At 50.0% G+C, this 16,398-nt stretch overlaps 2 protein-coding genes across 8 annotated transcripts; one reads left to right on the top strand and one right to left on the bottom strand.

Annotated features, from left to right (window-relative positions):
• Window positions 1-578: 578 nt before the first annotated feature.
• On the bottom strand, window positions 579-4,998 carry CKS1B (CDC28 protein kinase regulatory subunit 1B). The gene is made up of 3 exons (XM_012767924.2): window positions 4,815-4,998; window positions 1,698-1,825; window positions 579-1,088 (listed from the first exon to the last, which is right to left on the bottom strand). Exons 1-3 carry the CDS (start codon window positions 4,871-4,873, stop codon window positions 1,036-1,038), a joined length of 240 nt encoding a protein of 79 aa, XP_012623378.1. The 5' UTR covers window positions 4,874-4,998; the 3' UTR covers window positions 579-1,035.
• A 106-nt stretch (window positions 4,999-5,104) lies between these two features.
• On the top strand, window positions 5,105-16,331 carry SHC1 (SHC adaptor protein 1). Of its 7 annotated transcripts, none has more exons than XM_076000187.1 (13): window positions 5,105-5,371; window positions 9,125-9,292; window positions 9,853-9,923; window positions 10,467-10,530; window positions 10,687-10,806; window positions 11,055-11,108; window positions 11,300-11,351; window positions 11,503-11,674; window positions 12,863-13,061; window positions 13,149-13,218; window positions 13,299-13,427; window positions 13,577-13,815; window positions 14,701-16,331. In XM_076000187.1, the coding sequence occupies exons 2-13, from the start codon at window positions 9,128-9,130 to the stop codon at window positions 14,827-14,829; spliced, it is 1,464 nt and encodes a 487-aa protein (XP_075856302.1). In that variant the 5' UTR covers window positions 5,105-5,371; window positions 9,125-9,127; the 3' UTR covers window positions 14,830-16,331. The 7 variants fall into 7 exon arrangements, with proteins under 7 accessions (XP_075856302.1, XP_012623372.1, XP_012623371.1 ...); XM_012767918.3 differs by having other exon boundaries at window positions 5,184-5,371; window positions 11,548-11,674; window positions 13,302-13,427; XM_012767917.3 differs by having other exon boundaries at window positions 5,186-5,371; window positions 11,548-11,674.
• Window positions 16,332-16,398: the final 67 nt, after the last annotated feature.

Raw genomic sequence — 16,398 nt, 5'->3', positions numbered from 1 at the left:
GTCCCTGTATAACCTCTATCCCAGGCTAGTAGTTAGAGTGAATATTTCAGTAGATGTTTGACATTAGTCCGCTTAGAGTAGATTAAGAATCAGTTATCTAGGCCGGGCGCGGTGGCTCACGCCTGTAATCCTAGCACTTTGGGAGGCCGAGGCAGGCAGATTGCTCAAGGTCAGGAGTTCGAAACCAGCCTGAGCGAGACCCCGTCTCTACCAAAAATAGAAAGAAATTAATTGACCAACTAAAAAAATATATACAAAAAATTGGCCGGGCATGGTGGCACATGCCTGTAGTCCCAGCTACTCGGGAGGCTGAGGCAGGAGGATCGCTTGAGCCCAGGAGATTGAGGTTGCTGTGAGCGAGGCTGACGCCATGGCACTCACTCTAGCCTGGGCAACAAAGTGAGACTCTGTCTCAAAAAAAAAAAAAAAAGAATCAGTTATCTAAGTGTTGAAATAAACCTCATCAGCAAAGAGTTGAGCTTCAGTATCAAACTGAAGGGCACATAATTAGAACCATGGTATTGAAATGTGATGTGGGGGAGGGAAATGAAGGGGAGGAAACCCTTACAATTACAGAATTAGATTATAAAAACTTCCTCTTTAATCAAGGCTTTCAACATGGAACAGATTTCTTGAATAAAATGGAAAGTTTCCAATACATTGAAACAAATCCATAAGACACCACACATATAACACCCAGCAGGAAAAAACAAAACAGCATTTTTATACAATCCCTGTAACAGCCATGGTCTTATTCTCAGATGGTCCCTCCATCTGCCAAGTGTATTCTGGACACAGCACACTGTGGCTTCTGGGGTGACACTCGGCTAAAGCTGTGGCCCTCATCTGGCTGGGCTGTGGTGGTTGGCTCTACTCAGGAAGTAAAGCAGTTACCAGCACATTCAAGCAGTGTATTGAACATCCTTTAAATATCAAAGTGAGAAACAAGAAGGCAACGTAATAATGTTATCAGAAAGATGTTAGAAAGTAAGGACAGCTGTGTAAAGTTTGAGGCTGAAAAGTGGCTTGCCAGCTTCATTTCTTTGGCTTCTTGGGTAGTGGGCGCCGGAACAGCAAGATGTGAGGTTCTGAAAGAGGGAGTGAAATCTAAGAGACAAACTCACATCATTCTATGCACAACCTACAGTGTATTCCACCACCACCTCCCAGCTACCACCCACTCAGATCTTTATAACTAAATAAAGATTTAAGCATATGGCCTTAGAAGCAGACCCAGAAGTCTGGACTGTCTGCCAAGTACAGAATTGTTAATATCAGTTCTTTTGCCATGTTTATACAGCCCTGGGGTGTCCTTTATTAGTTTTGCCTGGCAGCTGGGTGTCTGGTGTCTTATTGAGAAATATACTTTCTTTTGCTTATTTGGAACACATCCAAGAATTTGTTTTCTGATGGAGAATGAAGCAGGGGCCATAACCATGGAATATGTGGCCTTAGAAAGAGTACCCTCTGATTGAAGTAAAGATTAAAGGAGGTTTTTCAGTGACAGGTTGCCTCTGAACTTCTCAGATACTGTAGTCTTACTCTTATTTTTGGCCACTCCAGTTTTTTTAGATGACTAGTAGGGGAAAGAACCAGTAAACCATTCCCCATCCCTGTTTCTTTGGGTTATGCAATCTTATTCCTTCATTCCCTTAGTGAAACAGTTCTGTATGGTTGCTTTTAGTTATTGCACTGACCTGGTTCATGGATCATATAATGGACCCATCCCTGACTCTGCTGAACGCCAAGATTCCTCCATTCAGATTCAGACATCAAATGGGTTTTAGGGACCAGCTTGGCTATGTCCTTGGGCAACATGACATGCCTGTAACAGAAACACAGGAAGGTGGGGCATTTTATCAGTACTATAAGGGCAAGAAAGAAAAGAGAAACTGGTTTCTGATGTCAGAGAGTTTATATAATCTTATTGTGGTGTAGCAGCATCTAGAAATACAGGTTAAATTCTATAAATTCTCACAAGGGTGTATATATATATATATATATATATATATATATTTTATTTTTGAGACAGAGTCTTACTTTGTTGCTCAGGCTAGAGTGAGTGCCGTGGTGTCAGCCTAGCTCACAGCAACCTCAAACTCCTGGACTCAAGTAATCCTCCTGCCTCAGCCAGCCTCCTGAGTAGCTGGGACTACAGGCATGTGCCACCATGCCCAGCTAATTTTTTCCATATATATTAGTTGGCCAATTAATTAATTAATTTCTTTGTATTTATAGTAGAGACAGGGTCTCACTGTTGCTCAGGCTGATTTCGAACTCCTGACCTCGAGCAATCTGCCTGCCTCCGCCTCCCAGAGTGCTGGGATTACAGGTGTGAGCCACTGCGCCCAGCCACACAAGGCTATATTCAGCACTTAATTTAATGAATGAGCACTTAATTTCCAGGCACTACTGATAAATTTTCTCTGCCTTCATAGACCTTAGTCTTCTAGTTGATCACTCAGGATATAATGGGAGCCCCACAGAGCACATAATATTAACAATTAGAGGTAGGTGTGTCGTTTTTTTTTTTTTTTTTTTTTTTTGGAGACAGAGTCTCACTCTTTTGCCTGGGCTAGAGTGCTGTGGCATCAGTCTAGTTCACAGCAACCTCAAACTCCTGGGCTCAAATGATCCTCTTGCCTCAGCCTCCTGAGTAGCTGGGACTACAGGCATGCGCCACTATGCCCGGCTAATTTTTTCTATATATTTTTAATTGTCTGGCTAATTTCTTTCTATTTTGAGTAGAGACGGGGTCTTGCTCTTGCTCAGGCTGGTTTGGAACTCCTGACCTCAAGCAATTCTCCCGCGCCGGCCTCCCAGAGTACTAGGATTACAGGCGTGAGCTACCATGCCCAGCCTTAGAGGTAGGTTTTGAACAGGGTTGGTAAGAAAAGGAGGGAAGTTATTTTGTGGAGAGGAAAGCCCTTTTATGAAGTGCTGTGTGGAAGAGTCACCACAAAGAATGAAAACATCTTATCCTTTAAAGTCTAATCTGGAAGCAGTGGTGCATGCCTGTGTGGCTTGTAGTGCCAGATACTCCAGAGACTGAGGTTACAGGAGGATGGTTTGAGCCCAGAGTTTGAGGCTGTAGTACACGACGATCGTACCTGTGAATAGCCACTGAACTCTAGTGTAGGCAACATAGCGAGACCTTGTCTTGGAAAAGAAATTTTACAAAAACCCAAAAAACAAAAATCTCCTGAATCGTTATTTTCCTAACTCTGGAGGGATGTGCCATATGATTTCTTTTGGTAAATTCCATGCTTTCCTACCCAAGGATAAGATTGTCTTCATGGCAAAGAAATTATTACTCTGATGTGAATCAGACTAACCCAGATAGACTTTATCATGCTCAAAGAAAATTACATGCTCTGTGTTAGTAGAGGTTTATTTCCTCCAAGAAATATTCTAGTCTAAATGTCTGAAAATACCTCACATTTTAACATGACCCTGGCACAAAATTTGGCTTCAACATATAGGCAAACCCTCTTAAACCAAAATGCCATTGCTAAGAGTTTCACCTTCCAGAGGATGAAACTGATGATTTCTTTGCAGCCCTGCAAATACATTATAAGCATATATAGTAGTTTTAGTTCACATGTAGAGGAAAGCAGCTGAGGAAATATTAATTGGGTCCAAGAAGAGTCTGGGGTTGTTTTGGAATAATGATGGTTATGTATTTGTCAATACACATCGAGTTTTCCAAAGTGCCCAAATCCCTGAACTAGGCTGGGTGAAGAGACACAAGAAAAGCAAGTTTTCCATTTTATGTTCTCCAATTGAGGAGATAAGACACAAATCAAAAAGTTATCTTAAGTATTACAATTAATACAGATTAGTGTAATGCCAACATTTGTAGAATTCTTTGGCTTCATTTTTTAATCTAGAGTTATTATGGACTTAGAATTTATCAAATCCAAATCCTTGCATCTAGTGCAAGGATTCCTTCTTCACCATCCTCGGCAGAGGGCTACCCAGTATCTTCTAAGCGATTTCAGTCAAGAGGTGCTTTCTTTCCTTCCTACTTCTCAGAGTCACAACTTGGGCAGTCTCCTCTTGGAAGCTTTCTCAACCTTCCCTCTTCCTTGGCAGGTGGTATGTGCTCCCATCACACTCTGTAGGTGGCTCTAGCAGAGTATGTATCAACTTTCTGGAGTCTGTCAGTATCTCCCACAGATTTTTAAGTTTGAACAGCAAAGGCCATTATCTTATCCTTACACTTTAGCAGAACACCTGAAACCCGTTGAGCACTCAGTAATTGTTTCCTTAAATAGATATCTGAAGAGTATTATGCCCATATTGTCTTTTCTCAATGCTTTTCGCAAGTTTTATACCATTCCAGTTCCAAGAATCCTGCCTTCCTAAAACAAGCCAACCACGCCTTTTCTGGTCCACGAATTAATAAGCAACACTCGAGCTCTCTCAGAACTACCCTCCCATTGAGGACGTGAGGAAAATTCCAGCTCCGCTTTTGCTACCTTCTTCTAGTATGCCATATAAGATTACTGTGATACCAGCAGTTCCCAGAAGTCAGGTTCAACTTGTTCAATAAAGTTTAAGAGAATGATCCAGAAACACCAAGGGTGATGGGTGGTCAGCGGTGCCGCCTCACAAGTGAGGACAAACGCCAAACTCTAAACCACTGTTTTACGCGCACCTCCCTTCGCGCATGCGCTTTATGTCCTCAACTACACCCCCCCATTAATCTGCGCATGCGCCAATTTTGTTGCCTCAGTCCCCCATTACTAACTCATGCTGCCCTTAATTGTCAAGACTCACGACTTCGCTACGGCCCCTGTGCCGGCACTAACCGGTACTCGAACTCCTCGTCGTCGTATTTGTCCGAATAGTAAATTTGTTTGTGCGACATGATCGCTCCGCCGGTGGGCCTTCAGCCCCGCGCCGCCAACCTCCAAACAACTCCCAGCAGCACGCGCTCCCACCCTCTTTGGCCTCGCTTTCAAACACGCCGCCCACACTTCCTATTGGTCCTTTTGGCTGAAGGCGGGACAGCTTCACCGTCAAGCCTCCGATTGGCTTAGATTTACTTCTCCTCGAGTCCTTATTGGAGGGTAGCTCTTACGTTTCTCAAGAATGAGCTTGGGTCAAAAATAGGCCTCTTATTGGCTATCACTGCTCCTGTACTCGTTCTCGCGCTGCCATTGGCTGGTTCGGGAAAGTGGGACGGGTGAAGGAGGGACCGTGAGGTAGAGGGTCAGGGGTTAGTGAGGCCGGAAGTGAGTGTAATAAAGTTTCTCCAGGGAGGTCGGGCCCGGGGAGAAAGTTGGAGCAGGGACCTAGACATTAAGTGGCGTGATCTGGAATCAAATCGGCCCGCGGTGCGGTACGGAGACTCCATGAGGACCTGGTGAGTCTTGACTTTTCCTCTCCTTATGTGACCCCACTCCTCCACCCCGGAACCCCTCTCCCGGGACCCCACTTCCGGCCTTCATTTATAAGTCCCGCCCCCTGAAACCCCCCTCCCCGGAAGTCCCACCTCCCAACTTCAGGGGGCTCCCGAACCCCGACTTGTTTTTTATTTATTTTTGTCATCGACCCCACCCTGCCACCCAGTCTTTCTGGAAGTCCCACCCCCAGACATGTTTCCAAGCCCTACTACAAGAAACCATTCTTTAGTCCTTCCAGTTCTCCGAAAGTCCGCCTCCTCTCAAGATTTTCCGCTAACTCCTCTCTGTCAAAAAGCCTATCTCTCAAAAGGGCAAATCCCTGCGACTCAAAGAACGTGTCGAATGCGTTGAAGCCCCGCCCCTGGGGGGCAACACCCCTCTAGAAGCCCCGCCCCTTCCGTAATCCACGTCTTATTGTCCAGAACGCTTGCTCGCTTCCTAGAAGTCTGATGCTCGCGTCCTAGGGGACCACGCCCCCTTAGGAAATTTATCCCTGTGGGACCCCGGTCATCAGCTGAAAAGCCTTGTTTTTAGTCCCAGAAACTCCACCTGCTTACATTTTTCTGTCCTTTCTTTTGGCCCTTGGGATCAGTTTTCCGAGCTCTCTCGTGGTCTATCAGGTGGGAAGTCAGAGTTCCCATCTCTGGCTATGAGGAGTGAGATTAGAGGCAGCCGTTTTCCTCTCCCTGGCCCTCCTCCGAGGGTGGACCTAATTGAAGGGCGCAGGACTTAGGGTGTGGCACGAGAGTAGGAGAGAGATTTGCTCATAGATTCCCAGCCTCACTCCCTGAGTTTCCCTTTCCAGGACCAACCCCACCCCAGAAACAGCTGTGGGTCTTACCTATCCATGTCTGAATTGGGCCATGGATTTGTTGGGGTGTGTGACACGAGCGAAAGTTTTCTGCCACCAGAAAACGGTGGCTTGGAGTGGGGGTAGGGATTAGGTTTATTTATTTATTATTTGTATTTATAAAAAAATTCTTAATGGTGGGTCAGGACTTTTTTTTTGTTTGTTTTTTAAAGGGACTTCTCAGCCCCCACTTCTGGCTCTTCCCCTCCCCCAAACCAGAGTTCTTGTCTGGGCAATCCTCCTGGCCGGTTTGCCCAGCCTCCTCTGCTGGAAACATTCCTGAGGTTTTTGCCATTTCCTGCTACTTCCCGCCTCTTGCCTCCTCCCAACAGCCACACACAGCTTTCCCCCCCCCCCACACACACACACTCTATCACCTGAGCTTGCAGTAGGCAATCTCCTTTCCCCTATGCAAATTTAAAGAGTCATTATTTCCCCTTTCTTTTCTTCCAAATGTCCACACCTGTTGGTCTTTCCCTACCTTTAGATACTGCAGGCTTCCATCCTGGTGTGGGTTTGTGTGTTTTGGGAATTGTGAGGCTATGGCAGAATCCTTTCCTCATTCTTGCTATGCCTGAGAGCCTTAGGAAATGGAGTGATAGAATTCGTTCTGAAGAGCGGTGGATGGGCCAGGGGCACAGTGGCTCACACTTGTAATCCTAGCACTCTGGGAGGCCGAGGCAGGAGGATCGCTTGAGCTCAGGAGTTTGAGATGAGCTTGAGCAAGAGTGAGACCCCCTCTCTATTAAAAATAGGAAAAATTAACCAGGTGTGGTGGCATGGGCCTGTAGTTCTTGCTTACCCAGGAGGCTGAGGCAGGAGGATTGCTTGAACCCAGGAGTTTGACCTAGGCTGACACCATGGCACTCTAGTCCAGGCATCAGAGCGAGATCCTGTCTCAAAAAAAAGAGTGGTGGATGGAGTGACAAAGCTCTCCTGGGATGAGGACTAAGAGGAAGTGAAAGAGTTAAGCACATTAGCTAACACATTTTAAGTGCTAGTATTGTTAATCACTGTAATCATATAGATTCTTTTAATCCTCTAAAGTAAATCTAAACATAATTCCAGGGCAAGCCTGGGGTAATACGTATCCTTTACTTGTTTTTTCATCATTTTCCAACTTCCTCTATGGCCTCCTCCAGCAGATCTGTGGCAGGAAGCTGTGGGTAGAAAGAATGGGCTTAGGATTGTTCCTTGTGTCTACCCTCAGCCTGTCTCCTCTAGGAACCCCTTTTTCCTGTATTATTGGCATAGATTTGTCTTCTGGCCTCTCTACCCTTTCCTGGTCTGTAGCTCCCATTTCTCTTGAAGAATTGCTTCACTCTCCCACCTCCTGTAGCCAGATTCTGCCCCCATCCCTGGCTACCACCCAGTGTGAAGTAAAGTGTGCTCTATGCTGGGGCTTAGAGTACTGCAAGAGGAGGGGCATGAGTATACCTGGCCAGTCTAGGGAGTTGATCTTTAAGTTAGTGCCCTGACCTCTCATTCTTACCCTTGACAGCTTACTTTGCTAACTAGGCCTGTAGAAAGAGGGGACAAAACAGGGCTTGGCTCCTTGGTTTGCTAGGTGCCATACATATTGTTAGTATATGTGCTGCCAAAGCGAGCACAAGGTGCCATACATAGAGAACGAGGCTTGACCAACATGTCCTCTTGCTCTGCTGTTGCCTGGCAGCTCTTGCTTGGATGCCCCACCCAGGTTGGACTTTATTCTTTCTTCACTAGCTTTGCCCTTCCTCTTGGTCCTGCTCTGCATCCACCGGGACCACTTCCTTTTCTTTCCCATTTAGCTCCAGTCCACAGCTGTTATAGTAGAGGATGCTAATGACCCAGGCTCCCTGGGGCCACCACCCACGATATGTAGTAGTAGTGGGGGGTGGCCTGGGCTGGAGGAATTTGTTCCACCAGAACAGGAAGGGAAATGCTGAGCTCTGGCATCCCCTCCCTTTTCCACCTCCAGCTGCCTCTGTTTCCTCCCTCATTCCCCCCTGCCCTCCCCTGGCTTCCTGCTCCCTTTGGCCAGCCTGTGTCCGGTTTGGATTCATCCAGACCTTCTCTTATCTCCCTCCTTTCCTTCCTACTCCTTCCTTCCTACCCCCACTTTACTCCTGCCCAGATTACTAGCTGTGTAGGGCAGGAGAGAGGTGCATGGGTAGCCCTACCCCTGCTAGTGTCCTAGGTTGGGGCAGCAGTAAGGGCTCAGCCCCTCTGAGCCTGTGAGTCAGCACTGTCGTTAGGATTGGTCTTTCCCCTTAGCGCCCCGCCCCTGGGGAGGAGCCAGGCAGCTTTGGGTCCAGCCTGCTCTCTTCTCTGCCAGAGAAGAGGCTCCACGCTGGGCGGGGATGGGGCCTGAATCTGTCTGGGTCTGAGCTGGGGGAGCGGAAGCCACTTGTCTCTCTCCCTCCCCGGGACTCCTGTGATTCCTGGGCCACAGAGGTCGACCAGGCTAAGGGCCTGGGAATGCCCCCTGCCTGGCCCCCTTGCCTGAACTGGCAGGGGGGCCGGGCCGGGTAGCAGCTCCCTTCTCACCCCAGCCATGGATCTCCTGCCCCCCAAGCCCAAGTACAACCCACTTCGGAATGAGTCTCTGTCATCGCTGGAGGAGGGGGCTTCAGGGTCTACCCCCCCGGAGGAGCTGCCTTCCCCATCAGCCTCGTCCCTGGGGCCCATTCTGCCTCCTCTTGCTGGGGATGATAGTCCCACTACCCTGTGCTCCTTCTTTCCCCGGATGAGCAACCTGAAGCTGGCCAACCCGGCTGGGGGGCGCCTGGGGCCTAAGGGGGAGCCAGGAAGGGCAGCCGATGATGGGGAGGGGATCGTAGGGGCAGCCTTGCCGGACTCTGGCTCCCTGCCCCTCCTCCAGGACATGAACAAGCTGAGTGGAGGCGGCGGGCGCAGGACTCGGGTGGAAGGGGGCCAGCTGGGGGGCGAGGAGTGGACCCGCCACGGGAGCTTTGTCAATAAGCCCACGCGGGGCTGGCTGCATCCCAACGACAAAGTCATGGGACCCGGGGTTTCCTACTTGGTTCGGGTGAGTGAACATCCTCCCTTCCACTCCCTCCCAGACCCCTTCCAGTTCTTCTGCTCACTCCAGCTTTGCGGGAATCTCTTTTTTCCTGCTGTTCCCCACCAACCCCCCTTTTCAGTGTCCTATTTCTTAAACCTTTCTCACCCGTTTTTTGATTCTGTAGCCCCTTCCAGCTTTGCCTGGGCCCCCTTCCTTCTTTCAACTCCCCCACCCCCACCCTGCCATGTTCAGCACAATGCCCGGTACAGCAGAAGCTCTTAGTAAGTGTTGAAATGAGTGACTTCTTGATTCTTTCCTCCAGTCTCCTCCCCCTTTCTGGAGATGTCACTCCGTCCCATCCAATGCCTGTCTCTCCCCACCAAATTCTCTTCCCAATGCATGAGGTCTGTCTTTCTTTCTCTCCTCATCCCCTGTTGTCTTTCACATCGGTTGTGGGAGGTAGCCTGGGGAGTGGGCAGAACTTCATCTTTATTTCCCCTAGGGACCACACAGGGCAAAGTCTAGGGCCCTTTGTGAAGGGATGGGGTAAGCGGCTGACCTGTTATCTCCCCTCTTCCCTTCAGTATATGGGCTGTGTGGAGGTCCTGCAGTCAATGCGTGCTCTTGACTTCAACACCCGGACTCAGGTCACCAGGTTAGTGGGGAGGGGGGCAGATTGTAGGAGTCCTGGGATTAGGGAGGCCACAGGAAAGGGAGGAGAGGAGGCTAGTGGGTCACCTGGTGGTAGTGCTAGTGGTGGCTTATCCTTGGGTGGTGAAAGTAATTAAAAGAAAGTTAGGGGAGTAAGACTAAGTCTGAATGAAAAGAGGCAACTCTGGCTTAGATCGTCCTTACCTATCCAGCCTTGGGAGTTGGGGGGAATGTGGCAGAAGCAGTTGGCGGCTGGAGCTGGAGTAGAAAATGGGGGTAGATGGAAGGTTGCTGTTGCCTTTGGGAAGGGAATGGGACATTTGGTAGCTGGAAGGGGGTGGGGCTATGCCCATTGAGGCCCTAACCCAATCAGCCAGGAAGCGGCCTCTCAGTGTCATCAAATATTAAAGGCCCTTAATTCAATCCACCACGACAAAGAGCCTGGAGTGCCCCGGGAGTCTGGCCTGGCCTTCCCCTCCCCCAGCCCTGTGGCAGCCCCAGCTGAGCAGGAGGCAGGCTCTGGGTCTGAGTACCCCTCTTTCCCCAGGGAGGCCATCAGTCTGGTGTGTGAGGCTGTGCCTGGTGCTAAGGGGGCAACAAGGAGGAGAAAGGTACCTGGGGTCAATGGGGCTAGGGATGCTGCTGGGAGATGTGGAGGGGCAGGAGGAAGGCAAGTGTGCAGCACATGGGGAGAAGGCTGAAAGGCAGGAATGTGGTTTCCTGGTGTTGAGAACTGTCAGCTTCTGATGCCCCGGGCCCTTCCCTAGCCCTGTAGCCGCCCGCTCAGCTCTATCCTGGGGAGGAGTAACCTGAAATTTGCTGGAATGCCAATCACTCTCACCGTCTCCACCAGCAGCCTCAACCTCATGGCTGCAGACTGCAAACAGGTTGGTGGGGCTGGGCAGGGGGACCAGAAACAATGATGGGAGGGCTAAGGGGAGATCTACTAATGAGGTCAAAAGCTAGGATAGAGGGCTTGGGAGCAGCAGGACAGTAGGGAAGGAAGAAATCAGGAAGACATGGGATAAGAAGCCAAGAGAATTCTGGGCCAGGGTGAGGGGCATCCATGTGAGCCCTGAGGCTACCTGACACATGACATTTCCCTTCCTTCTCCATCCCCTGCCCTGATTCTCAGATCATTGCCAACCACCACATGCAATCTATCTCATTTGCGTCCGGCGGGGATCCGGTGAGTTTGGGAACAGAGCAGATGTGGTGGGAGGAGAGCAAGGGGCTAGGGAGTGGGAAGTCATTGGCTACAGAAGCGGGGGTGCTAGGGTTGTGGGAATATCTGAAAAGGACTGGGTTTTAGGGACCAGGAGTTAAGGTGGAGCTGTAAAATTTACCTAACTGGCTTCTTCTGACTTTGTCCACCCCAAGGACACAGCCGAGTATGTCGCCTATGTTGCCAAAGACCCTGTGAATCAGAGAGGTGAGTTGTGGTAGGGAGCACTGGGTGGGTCTAGCTGTCAGTGGGACAGGTGAGCAGGACCTGGGGTTGAATTTTCCTGCTCTTACTGAGTAGAGCTAAGTAGGGGCTCCTGCCAAGGGAGATGAGGGCCCCTGTCCATGCCTCCTCTCAGCAACCTCACCTCAGAGCTCACTGATGGCCTCTGCTGTGCCCTCAGCCTGCCACATCTTGGAGTGTCCTGAAGGGCTTGCCCAGGACGTCATTAGCACCATTGGCCAGGCTTTCGAGTTGCGCTTCAAACAATACCTCAGGAACCCACCCAAACTGGTCACCCCCCATGACAGGTGAGCAGGTTGGGGGTGTGGGCAGCTCTTGGGCCCCAGACTGGGATTGGGAAAGTGGGGCTGGTCTTCCCACACTTGAGCTTAGAGAGGTTCAGGGAAGGAAATAACCTGTGTGCCCCTGCTTCCCACTTCCTGCTATTCTTACGTTTCCTGTGGCCCATCAGAAAGTCTTCTGAGGCCCTGCCTGCTATAGGGCCAGCTCTTCCTCTTGTTTGCCTGTGGTGGAGCTCTATTCCAGGACTTCCAAGTTGCATCTTTTTCTCTGGCTAGATGGGATTTTCTGTTCTCAGACTCCTCTGTTTCTGGCCTGTCCCTCTTTCTTGTGCATTTCTCCACTTGTCTTTCTGTGTTTTCCTACCTCTAGAAGCCACCAAGAATTTGGATTAGGGCTGGGTGTGGTGGCTCATGCCTATAATCCCACCCAGCTATTTGGGAGGCTGAGGCAGGAGGACAGCTTGAGCCTAGGAGTTCCAGACCAGCCTGGGCAACATAGTGACACCTCTGGCACCAAAAAAAAGAAAGAGAGAGAGAGAGAGAGAGAGAGAGAGAAAATTTAGCTAGGCATGGTGGTGTGTGCCTGTAGTTCTAGCTACTTGGGAAGCTGAGGCAGGTGGATCGCTGGAGCCTGGGAGTTCCATGACTGCACTGCACTACAGCCTCAGTGACAGAGTGAGATCTGTCTCTTTAAAAAAAAGAAAAAAAAAAGGAATTTGGATTAGGGACTTTCCCCTGAGATCACTACCTTTCCCACTTCAGGCCTTGAGGGATCAGCAGTGGGACCAGTAGGGATTATTTAGGAGAGGTTCAAATATTCTGGGGCAGCCCCTCCCTGCTATGTAGTGCTTTCCTTCCCTCTTGGGAGACAGCACAGTGATCAAGGACATGATCTTTAATGTCAAACCCAAATTTAAATCTCAGCTCTACCACCTTTTAGTTGTGAGACCTTGTGCCAATCTTTTTTACCTCTGATCCTCATTTTCCTCATCTATAAATTGAGGAAGGAAATAATACCTACCTTACAGGGTTACCAAGAGAATGAAATGATTATGTATGTAAAAAAACATCCAGCCTCAGGCCTAGCCCATGGTAAATGCCCAATATGTGGCCACTGTCCTTTTCCCCTCCACCTGTCTTCCCACTCACCACACATTTATACCCATACTTCTCACTCCCTCCTGTTCCTCTCAGGATGGCTGGCTTTGATGGCTCAGCTTGGGATGAGGAGGAGGAAGAGCCACCTGATCATCAGTACTATAATGACTTCCCAGGGAAGGAACCCCCTCTTGGGGGGGTGGTAGACATGAGGCTTCGGGAAGGAGTCACTCCAGGGGCTGCTCGGCCCACTCCTCCCAGTGCCCAGACACCCAGCCACTTGGGCGCCACTCTGGTAAGTCGCTTGGTTGGAGGTGGGCTGAGCCTAGGGTGGAAGTGGCTGGTTAGGGCCTGTGGTCTCACCCTATTTTTATCCCTGCAGCCCGTAGGGCAGCCTGTTGGGGGAGACCCAGAAGTCCGCAAACAGTTGCCGCCTCCACCACCCTGCCCAGGTATGAAGGGAGCTGAGATGGGCAGAGCCAGGCGTGCTGGAGGCAGGGCTGGGGTCACTGTAGAGCCTCCCTTTCTTCAGCAGGCAGAGAGCTCTTTGATGATCCCTCCTATGTCAACGTCCAGAACCTAGACAAGTCCCGGCAAGCAGGGGCTGGGCCCCCCAATCCTGCCATCAATGGCAGTGCACCCCGGGATCTCTTTGACATGAGTGAGTGCTCCTTTCTCCTTTCTGCATCTCCACCTTCCTCCTTGGTTCCTCCTCTTCTCCTGCCCATCTCCTCTTCCCTTCCTGAGGTTCTGGGAACTGGGTGTGTATTGTACCAGCTGCCTCTCCTAACCTTCTCTCTACACCCCTAGAGCCCTTTGAAGATGCCCTTCGGGTGCCTCCACCTTCCCAGTCACTGTCCATGGCTGAGCAACTCCGAGGGGAGCCCTGGTTCCATGGGAAGCTGAGCCGGCGGGAGGCTGAGGCTCTGCTGCAGCTGAATGGGGACTTCCTGGTGCGGGAGAGCACAACCACACCTGGCCAGTATGTGCTCACTGGCTTGCAGAGTGGGCAGCCCAAGCACCTGCTACTGGTGGACCCTGAGGGTGTGGTGAGTGTGGCGGAGGTATGGGAGGGGGTTGGCAGAAAGGAAGGTACAGTACCCTGGAGTGCAGCCCTGTTCCTTCCCTCATTGCTTTCTAGACTTTCTGTGCTGGGCAGCTCACTATGGGCCTTTCTTGCTTTTCAAGGTGCTTGGTGTCCTCCTCCAGCAGATTAGGAGTCCTTCCCTTCTCGTATCCCTGAGCCTGAGCTGTGTTCCTTACAGTCCTGACCATTCCTCAGATCCCCAGGCCTTAAGCCCATCAGAGCTCTACGGTGCTCATCTCACCTGTGCCCCTCTTTTGGCAAATGAGGAAACCGCTCTAGAGAGGTTGTGATGCCAGTATTAGAGACTAGACACCCCAAGTTTCCTCTCCCAAGAGGAACCAGGGGCCTCCCCAGCTTCCTAGACCCAGGGATCAGACCACTGTCCTTTCTCTTATCTGCACTGTCCCACTGCTCCTCAAAACTTTGGTCTTTTTTCTACAGCAATCTTTGCCTCCTTTTCATATCTCTTTGTACTGTGTATATTCCTCTGAGACATGCCAACTTCTTCCAGGTCAGGAAAGGTGTAGCTATCCCTCAGCTTCACTGTTTCTGTCTTTGCCTTTCTCAAATGTCTCCTTTGCCTTTTTTCCAGTTTACTGACTTGCCCATTCCCAAAACTGTCTCTAGCTTCTCTTTGTAGAGAAACCTCAGTGAGCAGGCCTGACAGCCTCTCCCTCCTCCCCCTACCATTTTTCTCCTTCCTTAATCCTCTGGACTGTTCCACCTTCCTCAACCTTGGGGACCGAGGTCGGATTTTTTTTCTTCTTTACTTGTCCTTCAATGGCTGCGAACCAGGTCTTATTTGACTCTTCACTGGAATTGATCCGCTTCCTTCCTACCTTCCCAGGTTCGGACAAAGGATCACCGCTTTGAGAGTGTCAGTCACCTCATCAGCTACCACATGGACAATCACTTGCCCATCATCTCTGCGGGCAGCGAACTGTGTCTACAGCAACCTGTGGAGCGAAAACTGTGATCCATCCCCACGCTCTCTTCCAGAAGATGCTCTCCAGCCCCTTCTACCCTGTTCCCTAACTCTCAGGACCTCATTTGGGAGTGTTCTGTGGGCTTGACCTTGTGTAGGTGCTGGGAATAGTGTGGACACTGGGTTTGATATATAGCTGTGTGAGAGGGTTTGAGTCAGGAGCCTGGGGTAGAATCTTGCTTCTCCCCAAACATCACCAAAGTATTAATGTACAGAGTGGCCCCTTACCTGGGCCTTTCCTGTGCCAAGCTGATACCCCTTCCCTAAGAAGGTGAGTGCTTGTAATGGAAAATGTCCTGTGGTGACAGGCCCAGTGGAGCAATCACCCTTCTGGGGAAGAGGGAACGAACCACACCTCTGGTCTACCCTTGAGCTTCAGGGTACCCCAGACCCCTTTGAACAACCCTCACCCCAGTGTTTAAACTTTGTGCCTTTGACCATCTTCTAGGTCTGAAGATATTTTATGCAAAGAGTACTCAGGCCCCTGAGTTCAATGACAGGGGTGCCGACACCTACTTGGCTTCTGGGACCCTGCCTTCTCCTTGCTCAGCACGTCCTCCAGTTTGGGTTGGGAGAACAGAGGCAGGAGTGGCAGCTGTCCCCTCTCCCTGGGGATATGCAACCCTTAGAGATTGCCCCAGAGCCCCCCTCCCGGCCAGGGGGGAGATGGACCCCTCCCTTGCTCAGTGCCTCCTGGCCGGGGCCCCTCACCCGAAGGGGTCTGTACATACATTTCATAAGCCCCATTCCCTCCTATGTTGCATGCTTGTTATACTCTACAGCCAAAGTGCAGCCTGCATCTCCTTCTGGGGTAGTAAGGGGGGTGACTGAATTTGGGCCTCCTTTACAGTTAATTCTCCCATGTGGATTTTGTGGGGCAGGAACAGGGGCATTGAGACTCTAAAGCAGTAGACAATCTCCAAACACCATCTGTAGATTTGGAACTGCATCCATTTTTTACTTTATATGCATATATTTTAGGGCTGTAGAATTACTTTCCTAATTTTGTTTTCCATGGTTTATTCTTGAGCACAAAGTAACAATAATCGATTGCATTTATACACCACCTCTTTGACTTTTCCAAGCCCTTTTACAACTATTGGCATTTTCCTCACCCTGGCCTGTGAGGTAACTTGGATCGGTAGCATTATCTTTTTTTTTTATACAAGGGAGACCTGAAAGCAGAAATTGATTTCGAGCTAGAACCAGAAAAACTTAGGCCTCTTTCGGCGAGGCTAGGAGGCAGAGTTTGGCCAAATGCGTGGGGAACCTTCAAACCTGCAGTTACTGGTTACCTTCTATTGGCCAGGCCCTGCACTTGGCGGGGTGCGGCCACGAAGACTAGCCAAGCCGGGAGCACTTTCTCTAGGCCTTGCGGATAGGGGGAGTTGACTTTTCATCCAGACCTCCTTTTTTTGTTGTTGTTTGGATGTTTTCACGGGTCTCACTTATACCAAAGGGAAAAATAATCATTAAAGTCCGTATTTCTTCTACCTCGGCCTCTTAGCCGTTCTCGAAAGCCCATTTTGTGCGCCGTGGACTGTCAGCGGGAGGGGTGGC

Source organism: Microcebus murinus, chromosome 2, assembly GCF_040939455.1.
Source record: "Microcebus murinus isolate Inina chromosome 2, M.murinus_Inina_mat1.0, whole genome shotgun sequence".
Classification (NCBI taxonomy): Eukaryota; Metazoa; Chordata; class Mammalia; order Primates; family Cheirogaleidae; genus Microcebus; species Microcebus murinus.
The sequence above is the reverse complement of the archived record's forward strand: the minus strand, read 5'-3'. Positions and strand labels throughout refer to the sequence as shown.

Coding starts and splice junctions, on each gene's coding strand:
- CKS1B (XM_012767924.2), bottom strand. CDS start 4,873: ATGTCGCACAAACAAATTTACTATTCGGACAAATACGACGACGAGGAG. Junction 1,826..4,814: donor GACGAGGAGTTCGAGTACCG/GTTAGTGCCGGC, acceptor TTTCTGTTACAG/GCATGTCATGTTGCCCAAGG. Junction 1,089..1,697: donor TTATATGATCCATGAACCAG/GTCAGTGCAATA, acceptor TCCCTCTTTCAG/AACCTCACATCTTGCTGTTC.
- SHC1 (XM_076000185.1), top strand. CDS start 8,798: ATGGATCTCCTGCCCCCCAAGCCCAAGTACAACCCACTTCGGAATGAG. Junction 9,293..9,852: donor GGGTTTCCTACTTGGTTCGG/GTGAGTGAACAT, acceptor TCTTCCCTTCAG/TATATGGGCTGTGTGGAGGT. Junction 13,062..13,148: donor GCCACTTGGGCGCCACTCTG/GTAAGTCGCTTG, acceptor TTATCCCTGCAG/CCCGTAGGGCAGCCTGTTGG.